General features: G+C 41.6%; 3 protein-coding genes across 3 annotated transcripts; 2 read left to right on the top strand and 1 right to left on the bottom strand.

Moving 5' to 3' along the window:
* Positions 1-664: 664 nt before the first annotated feature.
* LOC133712887 (inactive protein kinase SELMODRAFT_444075-like) lies at positions 665-4,990 on the bottom strand. Its single transcript, XM_062138998.1, has 9 exons — positions 4,294-4,990; positions 3,512-3,666; positions 3,338-3,432; positions 2,080-3,116; positions 1,804-1,964; positions 1,546-1,622; positions 1,287-1,434; positions 992-1,141; positions 665-884 (listed from the first exon to the last, which is right to left on the bottom strand). The coding sequence occupies exons 1-9, from the start codon at positions 4,454-4,456 to the stop codon at positions 798-800; spliced, it is 2,073 nt and encodes a 690-aa protein (XP_061994982.1). The 5' UTR covers positions 4,457-4,990; the 3' UTR covers positions 665-797.
* Positions 4,991-7,400: 2,410 nt separating this feature from the next.
* On the top strand, positions 7,401-9,919 carry LOC133712895 (protein EFFECTOR OF TRANSCRIPTION 2-like). Its single transcript, XM_062139008.1, has 3 exons — positions 7,401-7,531; positions 7,615-7,971; positions 8,634-9,919. Exons 1-3 carry the CDS (start codon positions 7,439-7,441, stop codon positions 9,585-9,587), a joined length of 1,404 nt encoding a protein of 467 aa, XP_061994992.1. The 5' UTR covers positions 7,401-7,438; the 3' UTR covers positions 9,588-9,919.
* Positions 9,920-10,821: 902 nt separating this feature from the next.
* On the top strand, positions 10,822-15,556 carry LOC133732764 (uncharacterized). Its single transcript, XM_062160379.1, has 2 exons — positions 10,822-14,984; positions 15,154-15,556. The coding sequence occupies exons 1-2, from the start codon at positions 10,822-10,824 to the stop codon at positions 15,554-15,556; spliced, it is 4,566 nt and encodes a 1,521-aa protein (XP_062016363.1).
* Positions 15,557-18,174: the final 2,618 nt, after the last annotated feature.

The following is an 18,174-nucleotide window of genomic DNA, read 5'->3' as shown; positions in this document are numbered from 1 at the left end:
CTTGAAAGAACCATCAGTATTAACTTTTAACCAATCCCCTGAAGGAGGACGCCAGTTAATTTGGATAAACCGTGGGATGGAATTGTCATAGTTTGTAGGCTTTCAAATAAGTGAACTTCATTGTACTAGTGGATGGTACCCGTATTCCCTTACCTGCTTGACCACTGATGTAGGATACAAGCATATAGGGCTTATTTGTATGTGCCGTTCTGGTTTTGGGATTAAATGAAATCTCTATTACTCTGTCAAAAAAAAAAAAAATTACCCAATGACTTTTAGGTCTGTCTTAAGGTGAAACTCAAGCTTTTTTATATAAAAATGGGAGACTTTTTTTTTTTTTTTTCTTTCAAAAAACTCTTGACCCACCCCCATCCTTACATATATCATTGAGAATCGAACTCAGTTACAATGTAGTAATTATAATTTACCAACAAGTCACAACTCACTGACAACGTATGCCACAGGTAAATGATCTTGAACAGTAATGCTTTCTTGATCATCCAATTTGAATGACTAGTGGGGGATTTTGAATTCGGTAGCTCCTGTAGACCAAGGTTTGTTGTCCGGTTAATGTGGATTGAGATTTGTTTTTCTACTAATGTTAGATTAGTTGAGGAGATTGTTGGGAAATGAACCAACAACGTATGCCAGTGAGAGAGGGATACAGGATACTTGTAAAAATTGATTGCAGACAGATCTCTCTTAACACCTATGTACTACGTAGAAACTATATGTATATATAACTATACTATGCTTCTTTTATTCTTGATTTGAAGCGTGGGTATCATCTGGGTTGTCTACAAAACTGTCCTGTCAAAACCCCCTTCATCTAAGAATGATTTGGAATTCATGGGAATGTCGTCACCTTCCAGAATCCGAAGCACCTATAGGTAAGAAGCCAAATAAACAAGAATGAGATTATAGTTGACCTTTCCATTGATTCCGGGAAGAAGAATTTGAAGAGGCAATGAGTGCTAAGATCAACTGATACCTGAGACATTCGAGGCCTGGAATGAGGGTCTCGCCTGATGCACAAGGAAGCGCATCGCAGCATGTTACTAACTTCTTGCTTTGAATAGCAGTTTCTTAACCGAGGGTCTATCATTTCGTCAATGGCGTTCTTTTCTAGCAAGGGTCGTGCCTGCTCACCACACAAATGAGCATAAGTAATCACCAAAAGAAGATCATGTAAGATTACTATAGGGTTATATGTATCTTTCTTGAATTTTGGCCACTATATGGTATGCTGCATTTTTCAAACTAGAGTTGCCTTTACCCATACATACCCATTCAGTGAGGCACTGCTGGCCTTTGGGCTTGTTTATGTCCATAGCTTTCCGTCCCGTAACAAGCTCCACCAGTACTACCCCAAAGGAATATACATCAGTTTTCTCTGTAATTTCTCCACTTTGAGCATATTCTGGAGCCAAGTAACTACATTAACACAAGACTTCTCACTTAGTAAAACTTTTCTTATCAAGCTGTAATTTCAATATTTCATAAGATTAACAACTTTATTTTTGCTTTTAAGTCCTATGGTCTTACCCAAATGTTCCAATTACTCTTGTTTGTATGCCAATATCTCCGTCTGGTTGCCACCTTGCTAGTCCAAAATCTCCAACCTGAAATCAGAAGTGGTTGATTGTCACTCCAACTGATTCATGCCAGAGTCTAAAGCTTCATCCTTAATGAACATACAATTTGACAGGAGACAATACTCATACAAGGTGTGATTCATCAAATACAATATGCTGGTGAATAGAGGATTTGAATTTTGTAAAAGATGAGAAGAGCATGACATACCAATGGTTCAAAATCATGGGTCAGAAGGATATTGTTAGGTCGCATATCACGGTGTACAATGCAACCTACTCTACACTCTTCATGAAGGTATCTCAATCCTCTAGCTGCTCCAACTGCAATTCTTTGTCGTGCAAACCATTTCAATGAACGTTGGTCTTTCCCTGCAAATTTTAGTGTTGCCATTCCACAGGAGTGAATAAAGCATAACTTGTAAAAAGGCATTAAGAGTAATGCATGCTGCCTATTTACATCAATCAGGAGTAGTGGAGAACCTACCATATAGATGAGAATCCAAAGAACCATTGCAGATATATTCATATACTAGCAACCTCTTTCCATCCTCCACACAGAATCCAATTAGCATCACAACATTGCGATGCTGTGCACAGCTTAAGACTTCAACTTCTGAGCAGAATTCATGATCTCCTTGAGAACTGGCCAATTTATATTGCTTAACAGCAACAACCTGACCATGTGGTAAGACACCTCTGTGTACGGAGCCAAACCCACCTTCAGCCAAGAAATTTGCTTGAGAAAAACCACATGTAGCAAGTTCTAACTCAGCATATGTGAACCACCTAGGAGGATTGCCAAAGACAGGTGCCTTGTGCTGACATACAGAGCACAACGGAGGAGGTATAGAAGGTAAATTTCTACGGAGGGAAATTGATTCACGTACACTTCTACTCAAGTTCAAATCAAGCCTATAGTTCAGGACTCCAACATCAGGCTCTCGATTCAAATTAGCTAACTTATCTAGCAAGCTTCCATATGCTGAAATCAGAGATCTATCATAAGGTCTCTGTGAACCTCCAGCCCCATATCTTGAAAATTCACCATCAGAATGATAATCTGCCATCCAGGGCTGGCAATATGAACGCGTGAAATAAGCACTCGTCTTTTCATTATTTGCCTCATTGTCAGATTCATTTAAATTCTCATTACCTTCACTGGTATATGGAAACTCTTGCTTCAATCTCCTGAGAATTCCAGAATGTAAAAATGATTCAGTCCCCATATCTGAGCTTGATATGGATGATGATCCGATATCAGTTGCAGTCAGTGGTGACTCACGGTCAAAACTACTAGTAGGAGTCACAGGTGGCCCTCCACTTATATTCCACTGTGCAAATTTGCTCTTCAGGTGTTTAGGAGGAGATTCTGATTTATACAATGAAGGGCAAGCCACTTCAGATTCCTTGTTTGGAGAGTTAACCAAATTCAAGCGGAGAACCTTAGGCCCAGATCGTTTCATAATCACAACATTGCACTGCAGCTGTTCCATGCAGTGTTTCTTTTCATATTTCAATTGTCTGCACAACAGCAAAACTTATAATTTGAACAGGCGGAAAGTGAAGTAAAAGACTTTTATGCACAAAAAGTGCTGACTAAAGATTTACATTGAGAAATCAGAAAAGGATGCCATTTTGCATTATCAAACATGTAAAAGGCATGCCTTCTTATAATCAGAAGTTTTCAGCTATAGTAAGTGATACTGGAAAAGTGGAAATTAAGGTTGCATCGAATTTATTACTTGTCCAATATAACCCAGTTTGATTGAGCTTTCTTCGCTTCTGCAGCCACAACACCAGATGGTGAGCCAGAGAGGATTTTTATCCTGATCTTTATCTGTGAAGTAAAATAAAGAGGGAAGAGATTAATATTGGCTATGAAGCACTAGGACTAAACACTACACTGATTCACCGACCTTCTCTGGATCATAAACATCTCGGAGCTGTAGCACCATCTGAGAGCATGAGTTCACTATCTCATCCTTCTGATCTGAAATGGTTCCTGTGAGAGACCAATGGTGACTTCTGGTGCAATCGCTGGTGAATCGTGCAAAGTCCCATACCCTATTACCTGAACATACGGTGTTTTCATCAACATCAACTTTGGCCTCCCCAGTTCATATATATCCAAGCATAAAAGGACAAGGGTAAAAACTCCATCAAACACAAGACTCTTATGCATTGTTCAACTTGGCCTGGATTCAATAAATTTTGAAATCTGTGAAGTGCTTCTGTCAAAACTAGCATGCCATGGGGAGGTTTTGAATACCCAACAAGCAATTAAAACAAAAGTAGCGGATAACATACTGCCAAAAAGTTTCTTATTATAGAACTTCTGATTCTCATAGACACATGGGTGTGTCAAAATGAAGTAGAACACCCTACTTAGACATGCCACACCAGATAGTTGGCTGCTGATATATTAAACAGGTATATATATTACAGAATTGAACCCCTAAACAATTAACTTGTGCCTACAGTCCTTAAATAAAAACATTATCAAACAATCAATTGAACTAACCAACTTAACCATGACCCCTCTTATCAATCATTTGAAGAAAAAAAATTTCTAATCAAGCTAACCAACTTAACCATGACCTCTCTTATCAATCATTTGAACTGCAATTTACATGCTTTCTTTGAAATTTAAAGGCACAAACTTTTCTTCATTTATTAAGAGAAGGACAAGGATGATTACTTGATGTATGTGAAGGAGCGACTGCCAAGAGCTTAATGTAATCTCCAGGTTGAACAACATGAGTCAAAGCCCACACCAGAGCTGTGTTTGAAATCTCCTTCAAAGCCTTAACAGCAACCACCACAACTTTCCCAGCCACCACTGACTTCCTCTTCTCCTTCATACTCGGCCAAACCAAGACTCAAACTCTACAAGTACAACCCAAAACTTCCTCAGCACACCCCAAATTCAAAACCCACATCCAAATTCCAGAGCTTGTCCAAAACAAACAAAACCCAGAAGCAGAAAAACGTGCATTATCACTCTGAGAATCAGAAACCCCCAAATGAATAAGCTTTTTCCATCTGAAAAAAGCGACAAACCAAAGTAGAAGAACAAGACACGCACTGTCTTCAATGTTTGCTTTAACCACTGACTGGGTTTATTTCCGTTAAAGGACACGTCAAAGTCCCAAAACCCTCTCACTCACTCTGTGTGAAACACTATACAAGAACCTTTGGGATTAATGCAAAACAGAACAAAAAATTTTCAAGCACGAAGTTTTGGTCTTTCATGGAAATTGAGCCTCTACCCTTCTGCATGTGGGATGCGTGTGAATGTTATAGAAGTTTTGAGCCATAATTTGATCGAGTCTTTGGAGAGAGGAAGTGGCAGGTGGCCTAAAGTTGGACTTTTTTGTTGGTAGATTCTGATTTGGGCTCCAGCATAATTGTAAGGAAGAAGCGCCAATAGGGAAAACCAATGAAACGACAAGAGGAAGTAGAAGGTTTTAGCTTAAACGACAAGAGGAACCAAATATTATATCAAACACCATAACTAGATCAATGATTGGACTATTTCTTTCTTGCTTTCTTTAAATAGTGTTTGTTATTTGTAAGTTGCAAGTGGAAATATGTGAGGGAGATTGTGTAGTTTATTGTTTAGTGAATTGGTCAGTAGGTTATGATATTGATTAGGGTTTGTCTTTTAATAGTTTAACATAAGTCATAACTACAGATATAATTTTTGTCTTCTCATTTACCTCTTTCAATATGCTTTTGATTTAGAGAAAAATGATATAGTAATTTAGGGTTTACATCCAAAATCAATTGACATTGGATAGAGTGGCATAAACCCTTATAAGTTCATATGTAAGGTATTATTTTTTCAATGTGGAAGTTATATTTATTCTCAACATATAGTGAGGAAGATATTTCATAGAGTAGTAAATGATTAATCTTGATAGTGTACTAAGTAACAACTCAATCGATTAGTGGTTTAAATTAACAGTATCACGGCATGACATCCCAACCAACTCAGTTTGATAAACAATTTTGTATATTATATGAAAATTTTTAATTGTATTCATAAACCTTAAAGTTGGCATCAATTAACATTGATGTAATAGAAATTATTTAGACTATTGTAAACAATCAAAATAGTGATGACTTTTGTCATTTCATAAACAATCAAGAATCAATGATGGCTAATACATCTCTCAAAAACCATAATCCATGTCATCACATCTATTTTTGGGGCTTGATAGGAACGTGGCGCCACTTATTCAACCCTTGTTTAATGTAGATGATTGTTTGATTTGATATGGTTGTTGGGGATAGAAGTTAAAGCACTTAGCTAGGGGCCCCAAATTTTCAAATCTCAATGGTTATCAATGGAGAAGGGGACATTGTATCCACCCTAGTCTCTTTAAGAGATAGGAGTAAGACCTAAGGGCCTAACACATTCCAAGGCTCCAAGCATTGCTTGCCTTCATTTCACATTCCAAGCATTGCTTGCCTTCATTTCCTTGAAGTAAGAAAAAACAGTATTGCTTTTAGCATTCCTTATTTCTAAGGCGTTCTCATATGCATAATATGTTGAGGTTAGTGCAAGAAACATAACTTATACTGAAGCTAGAACTCACTTTTCTAGTAATTATCTTACACGTCTTTAAAAAATCATAAAGAATGGTGATTTTTATTCTATGCATGTGATTAGTGATTACCATATCAAACTATCTATTATAAAAGACTCCATATTCAGATATTCTGTCAGCTTTTCTTTGCTTCTTTTGTTCAATTATATATTTTTCTCCAAAAGATGAATGCATTATGGATTCACAAGCAAGTAACTTCATGACTCATGGGCTATTCGAATCTCAAGTTTTAAAGTCCCCATCCACCTCCCTTTTCCTTTTATCCAAAGCAGCTTCAGCACAAAAGATCTAGGATGCATTGACATCATCATATCTATTGCTCGATGAAGTTGCCTTTCGTCGAGAGTAAGAAAACGATATATAGGAACCAACAAAAATGCATAACAACTCTGATCTTGATGGTTGGTCATCAAATTAATCAAGAGTCGAGGGCCAAACTTTTAGCTTTTGTAGGGCTTTTGTACTTGGTCAATGTTGTCAACTTATCTGCAACTTGATTAAGCTAGGAAGATGCTCATTTGGTCATCATCTTCCTCTCTTGCTCGTGATCATATTCCTTTTCATCAGTCACTAGCTAGGAGCAGGACTAGTTCTCGATGGATACTAATTAATACTCGAGGCACATTATTTTTATGAGTCATCTACCATACATTATTGTATTGATACATCTCATATTAGATTGGTTCTATGTATCAGTAGACTTACTTAGCCATCTCGATTAACTTTTCGATTGTAGTGAACTAGCCTACAATGGTACTATAATTCCATGTATTGACGTTTTTACATTATATTGATACGTTAATATATTGTAGGACTAACTTCTAATGAGGATCTTTAAAATGAACACTTCTTAATCAAAGGTTGTGAGACTCATTTTTAAATTAGATTATAACAAATCAACCGTTATATGTTTATGTATGCATGAGTAAGTCACTTATGAAAATTTTCTTCCAAATTGCTAATCGTGAAGGTATCAAACTGGATCAAATCAATGGATGGAGCAAATCTATCAAATCTGAACCTTTCATGTTCATAAATGACAAAATGTGAATCCGTATATTAAAAAGTCGTTATGAAGTCTCATTTTAATAGTCGTCGTTAAAAAAGAATTGGGCTGGCCCATACACCATCTAAACGGGCCAGACTTTGGCCGCTCCTCCTCGAAGTTTGTTCCTCCACTCTTGGCGCTGTTAAAGGGCGTCAATTTGACTTTTTTTGTATGAAGTTAGTATGGTAGGCAGCGACTTAACCGTTGCTCTCCAAAGGTTGAAGAGGGAAGAATGCAAGCGCACAAAGCACGACCCCCATTTCTCCAATTGGAAGGTAAGTTCCCCTAATCACGCTCACTCTTTTTTCAATCTCTTTTGCTTAAATCGAGATTTACATTCATTTGTGATGAAAGTCAGGTTCTTGTTGGGCCCTGTGATTGGGAGGACTTTTCGGTGGGGAAGGAAGGAGCTGAAAGGTACAGAGTTCAAAACCTGCCTAGGAACGAGAGCCCAGGAGTGTATGAACTTGGGGTTGCTGTTTTGCGCGGTGGTACTGGTTTAGGCCGTGGGATTGAAGCGGATAAAATAGTCCCGGTTTATCTTGGACAGGCTGATAGTGTGAGGACCAGGCTCCAGCAGTATGGCCGGACAGGGGCTCATTTGGGCAAGTGCTGCTGCTCAGTTGGGATTCCGAGTGAGCGAATCCGAAAGGGGCCTGGATTGTTTGAGGAGATGCTGGCAAGAGGCTACCCCATTGTGTATAGATGGGCTCCTGTAAGTTTGATCTACCATTTATCTCATTTCAAGTAGTGAATTTTACTTGGTTTGTGCTGACTAGTGGGACTGGGGTCAGTTTTGATGTGTCTTGTCTTGTGTTTTCACTGCTATGGAATCCGTATTTTGCTTGTCCTTGTTACATATCCAGTTCGCCATTGTCATTTTGCTCTGCTCTACTGATGCCATGTCTAGTTGTTAAACAGCAATGGTATACCCGATTTCTATAGCTTCTTTATATGGTTTTTGGTGTAGCTTTGTGGAGTTGGATAGCGAAAACAGTTCATCATTTTTCCGTATTTAATCAGTTCTCTATTAAACCTAAACATTAACTAACCTAAACAATACAGATTGGACCTGTAGTCATATAAAGCTTTCTACTTGTTCTGTGTGTGGACTAAACTCCAAGCTTTTAGCTGTCTTAACTTTATGTTCATTTGAGCATGTGTGCAGTTACATTTTCATGCTCATTCTCATTCACATACATGCTATAATGCTAGAGATACATCTTGGTGAGTGCTGCATGGTCAATTGTGTTATGTGCTTGCCATTATGAGAGATAGCAGTTTGTCAATGAAGAGAAATGTGTAGTAGCAGTTTGTTTGCAAGTTTGTACATGTAATTGGACTATATGCCTGATTTCTTTGTTCTTTGTCAAACAGATGGGAACCAAAAGTGAGGCCCTGAAAACAGAAAGTCAGCTGCTTAACACATTTGATTATGCATGGAACACAAGCATCAATGGTGCACGGCGCCCTGATGATGTCCTTCAGAAACTCAAGAAAATTTCCTCAAAACCTACCCGATTTACTAATATTGTCCAGCGGCTTCTACCTTTCAGACAGAAGCAAGTCGGTATTAGAATTAACTCCAGCAAACTGGTTTCAACAGAGGACAAGTTCAGTGACTATGCTGATAGGGAGAGCCGGACTCTCATAGCCCAGGTTTTCAAGTTTGGCAGATCACAGCCTAGGTTAGTTTTGGATAGAAGTGGGATTACTCAGGAAAATACTATAATTTGTGGGGTGGCTGTAGGGGATGGGTCCATCTGTAGAAAGGAACCAGTTCAAGGAAGAAAGAGGTGTGCTGAACACAAAGGGATGAGGATTACAGGGTCGATTACAGTTAGGATATCAAATAGCAATATTGATTCAAAATGCAGTGTTATCAGCAACAGAGAATTTGTTTCGTATGAAAGTGGGATTACTCAGGAGAACACTGAAATTTGTGGGGTGGCTGGAGGTGATGGGTCTATATGTAGAACACCACCAGTTCAAGGAAGAAAGAGGTGTGCTGAGCACAAAGGGATGAGGATTAAAGGGTCAATTACAGTTAGGATATCAGATAAGAATGTGGACTCAAAGTGCAGTGTTCTCAGCAACAAAGAGCTTGATAGTCATGATGCATCAAATGTGAAATATGAACCGGTACAGCTTCCACCAGTTCATGTTTGTGAGAGCTCTACATCGATATGTGGATTCATCTTGGCCGATGGCTCTCCTTGTAGAACAGAACCAATTCAAGGAAGAAAAAGGTGTGATGAGCACAAAGGGAGAAGGATTCAGAAATGCAACTCCAAGTCAGTGAAAGAAGAGAAGGTCGAAATATGTGCATGATGTATTGATGTATTCTAATTTACAAAACTGTTCTATACTTATACCATACAAGAACTGCTCATGAAAGGAAGAGGTGTGAGCAAATACTACAAAAGGAGGAAGAAGAGTCTCCAGTTGATGTTTTATTCATTTTTTTTTTTCTGAAATAGAAAATATACTGTGTGATTTATAGATTCATGCTTATGTTGTAGCATTCAGGCTTATCTGTATGAGTTATAGCCTTTTAAGTTATTGTTGTACCCTGTACCCTATTGAAATTGGGGCATGATTATTGTATCATGTACTCTAATTTAATTTTAGTACAGTTCCATATTTTCTGTTAGATTTGATTCTTTTGGATGTTTTTGGGGTATTGGAAGTAATTTTGTAGGAAGTGCTTTTCCGCTCGCATGGAAAGCAGTTGAATCATTTGTCATTTGTCAGGATTGTGTTCAATAATGCTCTGGAGTAAAAAAATAGTCGTTCTATAGCTTATTGTGTCAATATTTCAGAGTTGTGAGTTGTTATATTGTATGAGACACCTTAACCACTAACAAGTCTAACGATTTTTAATTGAAGGATTAAAACACTATCGAATTTACAATATAACCATTAGGTGCTTCGCATGCTTTACATTTGCAAAAAAAGCACCAAAAGCACTTTTAACAAAAGCACCGTAAGGCGTAGTGTTAGGGGCCGCACTTGTAATGCCGCAAGCAACCTTGTCCAGGGTCATTAGTTAAGCCTTTGGTTGGTTTGCTTGCGTGCTAGGGTTGTTTTGGTAATTTACAAATTATGTAATTTATTTTATTTAGCAATTAGTCTCCTCGGCCTTTTTCATGTTTCCTCCTGCCAGGTTCATGTAAGGCCGATATGCTCTATAGGGAGGGGTTCCTAGTCGGCATAGTTTGGACTACGGAACTAGTATAGGTAAGCACATGTACTTTTGCCTCCCTTACCGTCTTACCATCAATAAAAGAGGAATTATTCAATCATCTGTGCCCCGTGAGATTGCTCTTTGATCTTTCCTTTCGATTATTCATTGTTCTTCGTGGTTGCCCCAACATTCATATAATTGTGTTCTTGCTTGTCACTAGCACTATTTTAATATCGTGTGGCTTTCATTGTTCCTTGCAAGGTACTCACTTGGCTGACTTGCTTGCTAGCAAGTGCCGCACGGTCCGCTTTGCGCATTGCAAAGTTAGGCCCGTGACAGTTGGTATCAGAGCCAACTCGGCTCAAGAAGCTCACTACGATGACGGGGAAGATGACAAACCAACAAAGATTCGATTGGTATGACCAACAACTCGGAGAACTTGCAGGAGTGCCGGATAGGTTGATTGATATCACTAATGTGTTGGACCGCGTCGACCTAGATGAGTTGGCGGCGCGGATGATAGAGGTGGAGAGCCTGAAGGACCGAGTTGTGGCCCTTGAAAATTGGAAAGCTCGAGGTAGCGGAAGGGAGAGAAATGAGGAAGAAGCTCCTGTTCCGAACGAGCAAATGGGGGCGATGAGTGATGCCCTTGACACACTCCAGGTGGCCGTGGACAATATGGCAGAAGATGTCCGAGTCACCATTGATGCTTTTAGAAACGAGCTGGTGGAGATGAATACCAAGCTCAACCTAACCATCCGTGCGATGGGAAACCAACCTGTGACGGACTACAGGAAGGTAAAGATACCAGAACCTCAAGCTTTTGGAGGGGCGCGAGATGCCAAGGAGCTTGAGAATTACTTATTTGATATGGAGCAATACTTCCGAGCAGTGAAGCCAGACTCGGAAGAGGTGAAGGTGAACATGGTGACAATGTATTTGGCAGGAGATGCTAAACTATGGTGGAGGACCAAGTATAATGACATACAAAGAGGGGTATGCACCATTGACACCTGGGAGGATCTTAAGAAGGAGCTCAAAGTTCAATTCTTCCCCGAGAATGTAGAGTACATTGCTAGAAGGCAACTAAGGGAGCTCAAGCACACCAACAACATCCGAGACTTTGTAAACAAGTTCTCGGTGCTCATGCTTGACATCCCGGACATGTCAGAGAAGGATCGGCTGTTTTATTTCCTGGAAGGCTTAAAGTCATGGGCGAGGACCGAACTTCAACGGCAGAGAGTCCAAGATTTGGCCTCCGCACAGGCTGCTGCTGAAAGGTTGACGGACTACACATTCGAAGAGAACTCTACTAAGAAGACTCAGTCGTTTTCGAATGTGAATGTCAACAGAAATGTAAGGCCTGGACCGAGTAGAAGTGGGGGAGCGGAGTCCAAGTTTTCCAACTCAGGAGGAGGGGACAGGAGAGTAGTGAATGCGAGGGACACGGCAACGTCCAAGCCTGTTGCCTCGACAGGGGTCTTCACCCCTCGACCCTTTAATCCCTCAGGCTATGCTCCAAAGCCACTAGCATGCTTCTTATGCAGAGGACCGCATAGAGTGAATGAGTGCCCTCATAAGACCGCCCTCTCTGCCCTACAGGCTCATATTCACTCGAAAGAAATGGAAGATCAGCAAGAGCCAGAGGAGGAACCTGGTCACATGGGAGCTCTAAGATTCTTGGGTGCGGTGGAGAAGCGACCACAATCACCTAAGAAGTCCCAGGCTAAAGGCTTGATGTTCATAGATGGTAGTATTAATGGAAAGGTAGCCAAGAGCGTGATGGTTGACACAGGGGCCACTCACAACTTTGTGTCAGAACCTGAAGCACGGAGGTTGGGGCTGAAGTTGGAGAAGGATGTTGGCCGCATGAAAGCTGTGAACTCTAAGGCCTCACCTACAACTGGACTATCTCGAGGGGTATCACTCAAGTTGGGTCACTGGCAAGGGAAGACTGACCTCGTAGTTGTCCAGATGGACGACTTTGATGTCATATTGGGGATGGAGTTCTTGTTGGCGAACAAAGCTATTCCCATTCCTAGTGCCCAACACTTACCTATTATGGGAGAAAGGCCGTGTGTGGTTCCAGCAAGAATCGAGCAACCAAGTGAACCCCGTCTCTTGTCCGCCCTCCAGTTCAAGAAAGGCGTGAAGCGTCATGAGCCTACCTATGTAGCAGTTCCTTTGATAAAGGATGAGACTAAAGGAGAAGTGATTCCGAAGGAGATTGAAGGGGTATTGGAGAGCTATGTAGATGTGATGCCTCCTGAACTTCCCAAAGAATTACCTCCAAGGAGGAGTGTGGACCATGAGATCGAACTGCTTCCGGGGGCCAAACCACCTGCAAAGGCACCTTACAGAATGGCGCCCCCAGAACTGGCGGAACTTCGAAAGCAGCTCGAAGACCTGCTCAAGGCGGGATTCATTAGGCCATCTAAAGCCCCCTTTGGTGCACCTGTGTTGTTTCAAAGGAAGCACGATGGAAGTTGGAGACTGTGTGTGGACTATCGGGCTCTCAACAAAGTCACGGTGCGCAACAAGTACCCGATCCCTCTGATTGCAGATCTGTTTGACCAACTCAGTGGTGCCAAATATTTCACAAAGCTAGACCTCCGCTCGGGGTACTATCAAGTTCGCATTGCAGAAGGAGATGAACCCAAGACAACGTGCGTCACCCGTTATGGCGCCTTTGAGTTCCTGGTGATGCCGTTCGGGTTGACCAATGCGCCAGCCACATTCTGCACTTTGATGAACCAAGTCTTCCACGAGTACTTAGATAAGTTCGTGGTAGTGTACCTGGATGACATAGTGGTGTACAGCTCTACCCTAGAAGAACACGTAGAGCACTTGAAGTTGGTGTTCCAACGGTTGCAGGACAACCAGTTGTATGTCAAGCGCGAAAAGTGCTCCTTCGCGCAAGTGACCATCAAGTTTTTAGGTCACATTATTGAAAGGGGTCAAATCAGGATGGATATGGAGAAAGTAGAAGCCATAAAGGAGTGGAGAAACCCCAAGAATGTGAAAGAGCTACGTTCTTTCCTTGGGCTGGCCAATTACTACCGACGTTTCATTGAGAATTACTCAAAGAAGACGACCCCCTTAACTGAACTCTTGAAGAAAGGAGTGACATGGGACTGGAGTAGTAATTGTGAGAAGGCCTTTCAAGATTTGAAGAAGGCCGTGATGGAAGATCCGGTCCTTGCCTTACCCGACCTGAACCAGCCATTTGAAGTCCAGACAGATGCTTCTGACTTCGCCTTAGGAGGAGTCCTGCTGCAACAAGGGCACCCTGTTGCGTATGAAAGTCATAAACTCTCGGAAGCTGAGAGGAGGTACGCGGCTCAGGAGAAGGAGTTGCTAGCCGTAATTCACTGTTTGAGGACGTGGCGACACTATTTGCTGTGGTCAAAGTTCCTTGTGAAGACAGACAATTCAGCCGTCAGCCACTTCCTGACCCAGCCGAAGTTAACCCCAAGGCAAGCTCGATGGCAAGAGTTTCTCGCTGAGTTCGACTTCCATTTCGAACACAAGGCTGGGCACACAAACCAAGTTGCTGATGCTCTAAGTCGCAAGGCTGACCTTGCCACCCTCAAGGTGTTGGCCACTTTGTCGAGCAGCATCATTGCCATAGACATCAAGCAACGTATCAAGGAGATTCTGGAGAAGGATTCCGTGGCGCAATCCCTCATGAAAATGGTGAAGGAAGGGAAGAGCCGTCGGTTTTGGATGGAGGATGGCCTATTGATGGCCAAAGGAGGACGAGTGTTTGTTCCGCGAGCTGACGGACTGCGAAGAATGCTTATGAGGGAGTGTCACGACACCCTGTGGGCAGGTCACCCTGGATGGCAGAGGACCCATGCACTCCTCAAGCAGGGGTACTACTGGCCCCAGATGCGAGACGATGTCACGGAATACACCAAGACTTGCCTGACATGCCAGCAAGACAAGATTGAGCGCCAAAAGACTCCAGGGCTGTTGGAACCACTGTCTATTCCTACTCGCCCGTGGGAGAGTGTCTCCCTTGACTTTATTACTAACCTCCCGAAGGTGGGAGACTTATCAGGCATCCTGGTTGTGGTTGACAGGTTTTCAAAGTATGCCACCTTTGTGCCAACCCCAAAGTACTGTTCGGCGGAAGACACAGCAAGCCTCTTCTTCAAGCATGTTGTAATGTATTGGGGTGTGCCTCAGAACATAGTCAGCGATCAAGACACTAGGTTCAAGGGAACATTCTGGACCGAGCTATTCAAGTTGCTCGGGTCTGAGCTCAACATATCTTCAAGTTATCACCCACAGACTGATGGGCAAACAGAAAGGTTCAACGGGATGTTGGAGGAGTACTTGCGCCATTTCGTTCATGCCAACCAACAGAATTGGGCGCAATTGCTCGATGTTGCACAATTTTGTTTCAACTCGAAGAAGAGCTCATCCACCAACAAGAGTGCTTTTGAAATTGTCACTGGCCAACAGCCTCTCTTGCCGCATACGGTGCAAGAAGTCTACAAAGGGGCGAATCCGCGTGCTTTCAACTTCACAAAAGAGTGGAAGACTAATGCCGAGATCGCTCAAGCCTATCTAGAGAAAGCGGGGGGGGGGGGGGGGGGGGGGGGAGAATGAAGAAGTGGGCAGATCAAGGCCGCAAGCCCAGGGAGTTTCAGGCATGGGACATGGTCCTTGTCAAGCTACTTCCAGAGACAAACGACTTTTCAGGAAGTATGAAGGACCGCTCCTCATCATTGCTAAAGTGGGGAAGTGCTCCTATAAAGTCGATATTCCCGCCTGGATGAGAGTTCACCCCGTCTTCCACGTCAGCAACCTCAAGCCGCACCAGCCAGACTGTGAAGATCAAGCACGCAACCAGCCTGTTCGGGAGCACGTCGACATCAGACCACCAAAGCCGAAAGAAGTGGAGGAGATCCTAGCAGAGAGAGTGATCCGAGTGTCAAGGCGCCCATGCCAGCAGTTCCTGGTCAAGTGGAAGGGTCTTGGAGATGAAGAAACCAGTTGGGAGAATGCTGACGTCCTGACGAAGAAGTTCCAACAGAAGATTGAAGACTTCAAGATCAAGGCAGTCGTCGAGAGCGCCGACAGCTTAAGTGGGGGAGGATGTTAGGGGCCGCACTTGTAATGCCGCAAGCAACCTTGTCCAGGGTCATTAGTTAAGCCTTTGGTTGGTTTGCTTGCGTGCTAGGGTTGTTTTGGTAATTTACAAATTATGTAATTTATTTTATTTAGCAATTAGTCTCCTCGGCCTTTTTCATGTTTCCTCCTGCCAGGTTCATGTAAGGCCGATATGCTCTATAGGGAGGGGTTCCTAGTCGGCATAGTTTGGACTACGGAACTAGTATAGGTAAGCATATGTACTTTTGCCTCCCTTACCGTCTTACCATCAATAAAAGAGGAATTATTCAATCATCTGTGCCCCGTGAGATTGCTCTTTGATCTTTCCTTTCGATTATTCATTGTTCTTCGTGGTTGCCCCAACATTCATATAATTGTGTTCTTGCTTGTCACTAGCACTATTTTAATATCGTGTGGCTTTCATTGTTCCTTGCAAGGTACTCACTTGGCTGACTTGCTTGCTAGCAAGTGCCGCACGGTCCGCTTTGCGCATTGCAAAGTTCGGCCCGTGACACGTAGTCTTGTCCATCTATTTTTTTTTGCATTGTAAAAAAAAAAACCAAAAGCACTTTTAATGGATTATTATGTCCCGACTAGCAAATTATTATGATAGGCAATAAACATTTCTGCAATTTTGGTTAATTTCTTTTTTTTAAGGATTGAAATTTGCACATCTTTCTTACAAACCATACTTCTGTAAACACGAAAAATCCAGCAACTAATGAAAGAAGGACACGTGTACAAAATAATATATTTTTATTAATGAATTTGCGGGTTACAATCTCTGTTGATGCTCTTTCACAAGATTCTCCTCTGATTCGATCTCTGACGTTGATTTAATCCAAGGGTGGCGAGCACTTGATCTTGAATCAAACAGTTGCAATGTGGACTTCCTGCTATGTTGACAATTTGAGGAAGATGATTGACCAAGGGCTGTAGAAGCTTGATCTTGATCGGATTTAGGCCACGAGTGGTGTCACGTGACGAGTGTTCTTCGGCTTTGGTAGGGGATGAACCAGCACGTGTGTTTGGTGCTTGTTGATTCTCCACGAGCTTGATGAAGAACTTGGCAGAAGTTTTGCTTTGTTGACGACTTGAAGACGACGGATGATCAAGGGCTGTAGAGGCTTGAACTTGATCAGATCACGAGCGGTGTCACGTGGCGAGTATGGCTTTTGATGGTGGATGAATCAGCACATGTGTTTGGTGCTTGTTGATCCTCCGCGTGTTTGACGACTTCCGAGCTTGTAAGTGATTTCCCCTGCTTGTCTGAAGTCGGCGAGGTGAAGAGACCCGGCTATTTGGCAGCTTGATGGTTCTTCACGAGCTTGGGAGACTTCTGAGCTTTGGAGAGGTTTCTTCCGTCTGCTTGCGTCCCTCTGTCTGTCGTCGTCCTCGATGGTGTACTTGGCTCAAGGGCGATTGACGCTTGATCTTGAGTCATATGATGGCCACGAGGGTTGACACGTGACGAGTGTTTTGACTTGAGGTTGGTGATGAACCGACTATTTGGCAGCTTGAAGGCTCTTCACGCGCTTGAAGACTTAAGAACTTTGGGAGTAATTTTTCTCTCCGGCTGCTGAAGTCCTTCTCTTGATTTGAGAGGGGCTATTTATAGTGTCAGCGCCTCTCTCAATTTGGAATGCCTTAATGACACGTAATTAATTGTATTTTCCTTAATTACGTAATCAAATCAATCAGCCCTAATTAACTGATTTAATCACGATTATTAAGGAATTATCCAATCAATTTGATGGCTGATTTTAATTGTATTTCATTAATAGCATAATCAAATCAATCAGCTTTAATTAATTGATTTAATCATGACTATTAAGGAATTAGCCAATTAATTTGATGGCTGATTTTAATTGTATTTTATTAATAGCATAATCAAATCAATCAGCTTTAATTAACTGATTTAATTACGACTATTAAGGAATTAGCCAATTAATTTGATGGCTGATTTTTGTCTTGATTATCAATTTAAATAAATTGATATCTAATCAGCAGACGAGATTTAATGCTTGATTTTATTCGGAATCAATTAATTTGATTGATCCGCTTTAATATCAATTGATTTAGCCGGAGCAAATTCATTTATTGTTGTCGAGCCTTTCATGTATCGCCAAGTGTCATTCTCTGAGTCTGCGTGATTTTGCTGACTCACAAGCCATGTGGACAATTTGCGGGACTCACATGCTGACTAAATTTGTTCGGTCATAATTTCAAGTGGTGACCGAATTATTTAATGAATTTTATTTTCATTAAATTTTTGGTGTCTACAACTTCATCTATAAATGATTTTTCAATGAACATGTGCATGAAAATGGAAGTGATTTCTATGAAACACATACCAATTTTCAGCATTTATTTATTTATTTTTACTTCTGCTTCTGCCCTTAAAGGACAGAACATGTGGGGAAGAAAGATCCGATAAGATCTCTTTATATTTACTTTTTAATAAAAAGCACCAATAATTTAGCTAGTGGAATCTGGTTGTCATATTTTCTTACTCAACAAGAACATGCATATTGGCATGAGATAGAGATAGATCAAAAGTAGAGTGACGAGAGCTAGTGAGAATTGTACAATCACTAGTTCACAGTTCAC

This window comes from Rosa rugosa, chromosome 1, assembly GCF_958449725.1.
Source record: "Rosa rugosa chromosome 1, drRosRugo1.1, whole genome shotgun sequence".
NCBI classification, from domain to species: Eukaryota; Viridiplantae; Streptophyta; class Magnoliopsida; order Rosales; family Rosaceae; genus Rosa; species Rosa rugosa.
Note: the sequence above shows the minus strand (reverse complement) of the source record. Positions and strands in the feature narration are given on the sequence as shown.

What these genes read in the sequence shown, in the direction of transcription:
- LOC133712887 (XM_062138998.1), bottom strand. Translation starts at nt 4,456, where the DNA reads ATGAAGGAGAAGAGGAAGTCAGTGGTGGCTGGGAAAGTTGTGGTGGTT. An exon ending in AACTGGGTTATATTGGACAA is followed by an intron (nt 3,117 to 3,337) that starts GTAATAAATTCG and finishes GCTGTTGTGCAG; the next exon opens with ACAATTGAAATATGAAAAGA. An exon ending in AGAGTAATTGGAACATTTGG is followed by an intron (nt 1,435 to 1,545) that starts GTAAGACCATAG and finishes GTGTTAATGTAG; the next exon opens with TTACTTGGCTCCAGAATATG.
- LOC133712895 (XM_062139008.1), top strand. Translation starts at nt 7,439, where the DNA reads ATGGTAGGCAGCGACTTAACCGTTGCTCTCCAAAGGTTGAAGAGGGAA. An exon ending in CCCATTTCTCCAATTGGAAG is followed by an intron (nt 7,532 to 7,614) that starts GTAAGTTCCCCT and finishes GATGAAAGTCAG; the next exon opens with GTTCTTGTTGGGCCCTGTGA. An exon ending in TTGTGTATAGATGGGCTCCT is followed by an intron (nt 7,972 to 8,633) that starts GTAAGTTTGATC and finishes TTTGTCAAACAG; the next exon opens with ATGGGAACCAAAAGTGAGGC.
- LOC133732764 (XM_062160379.1), top strand. Translation starts at nt 10,822, where the DNA reads ATGACGGGGAAGATGACAAACCAACAAAGATTCGATTGGTATGACCAA. An exon ending in GCTTTCAACTTCACAAAAGA is followed by an intron (nt 14,985 to 15,153) that starts GTGGAAGACTAA and finishes ACGACTTTTCAG; the next exon opens with GAAGTATGAAGGACCGCTCC.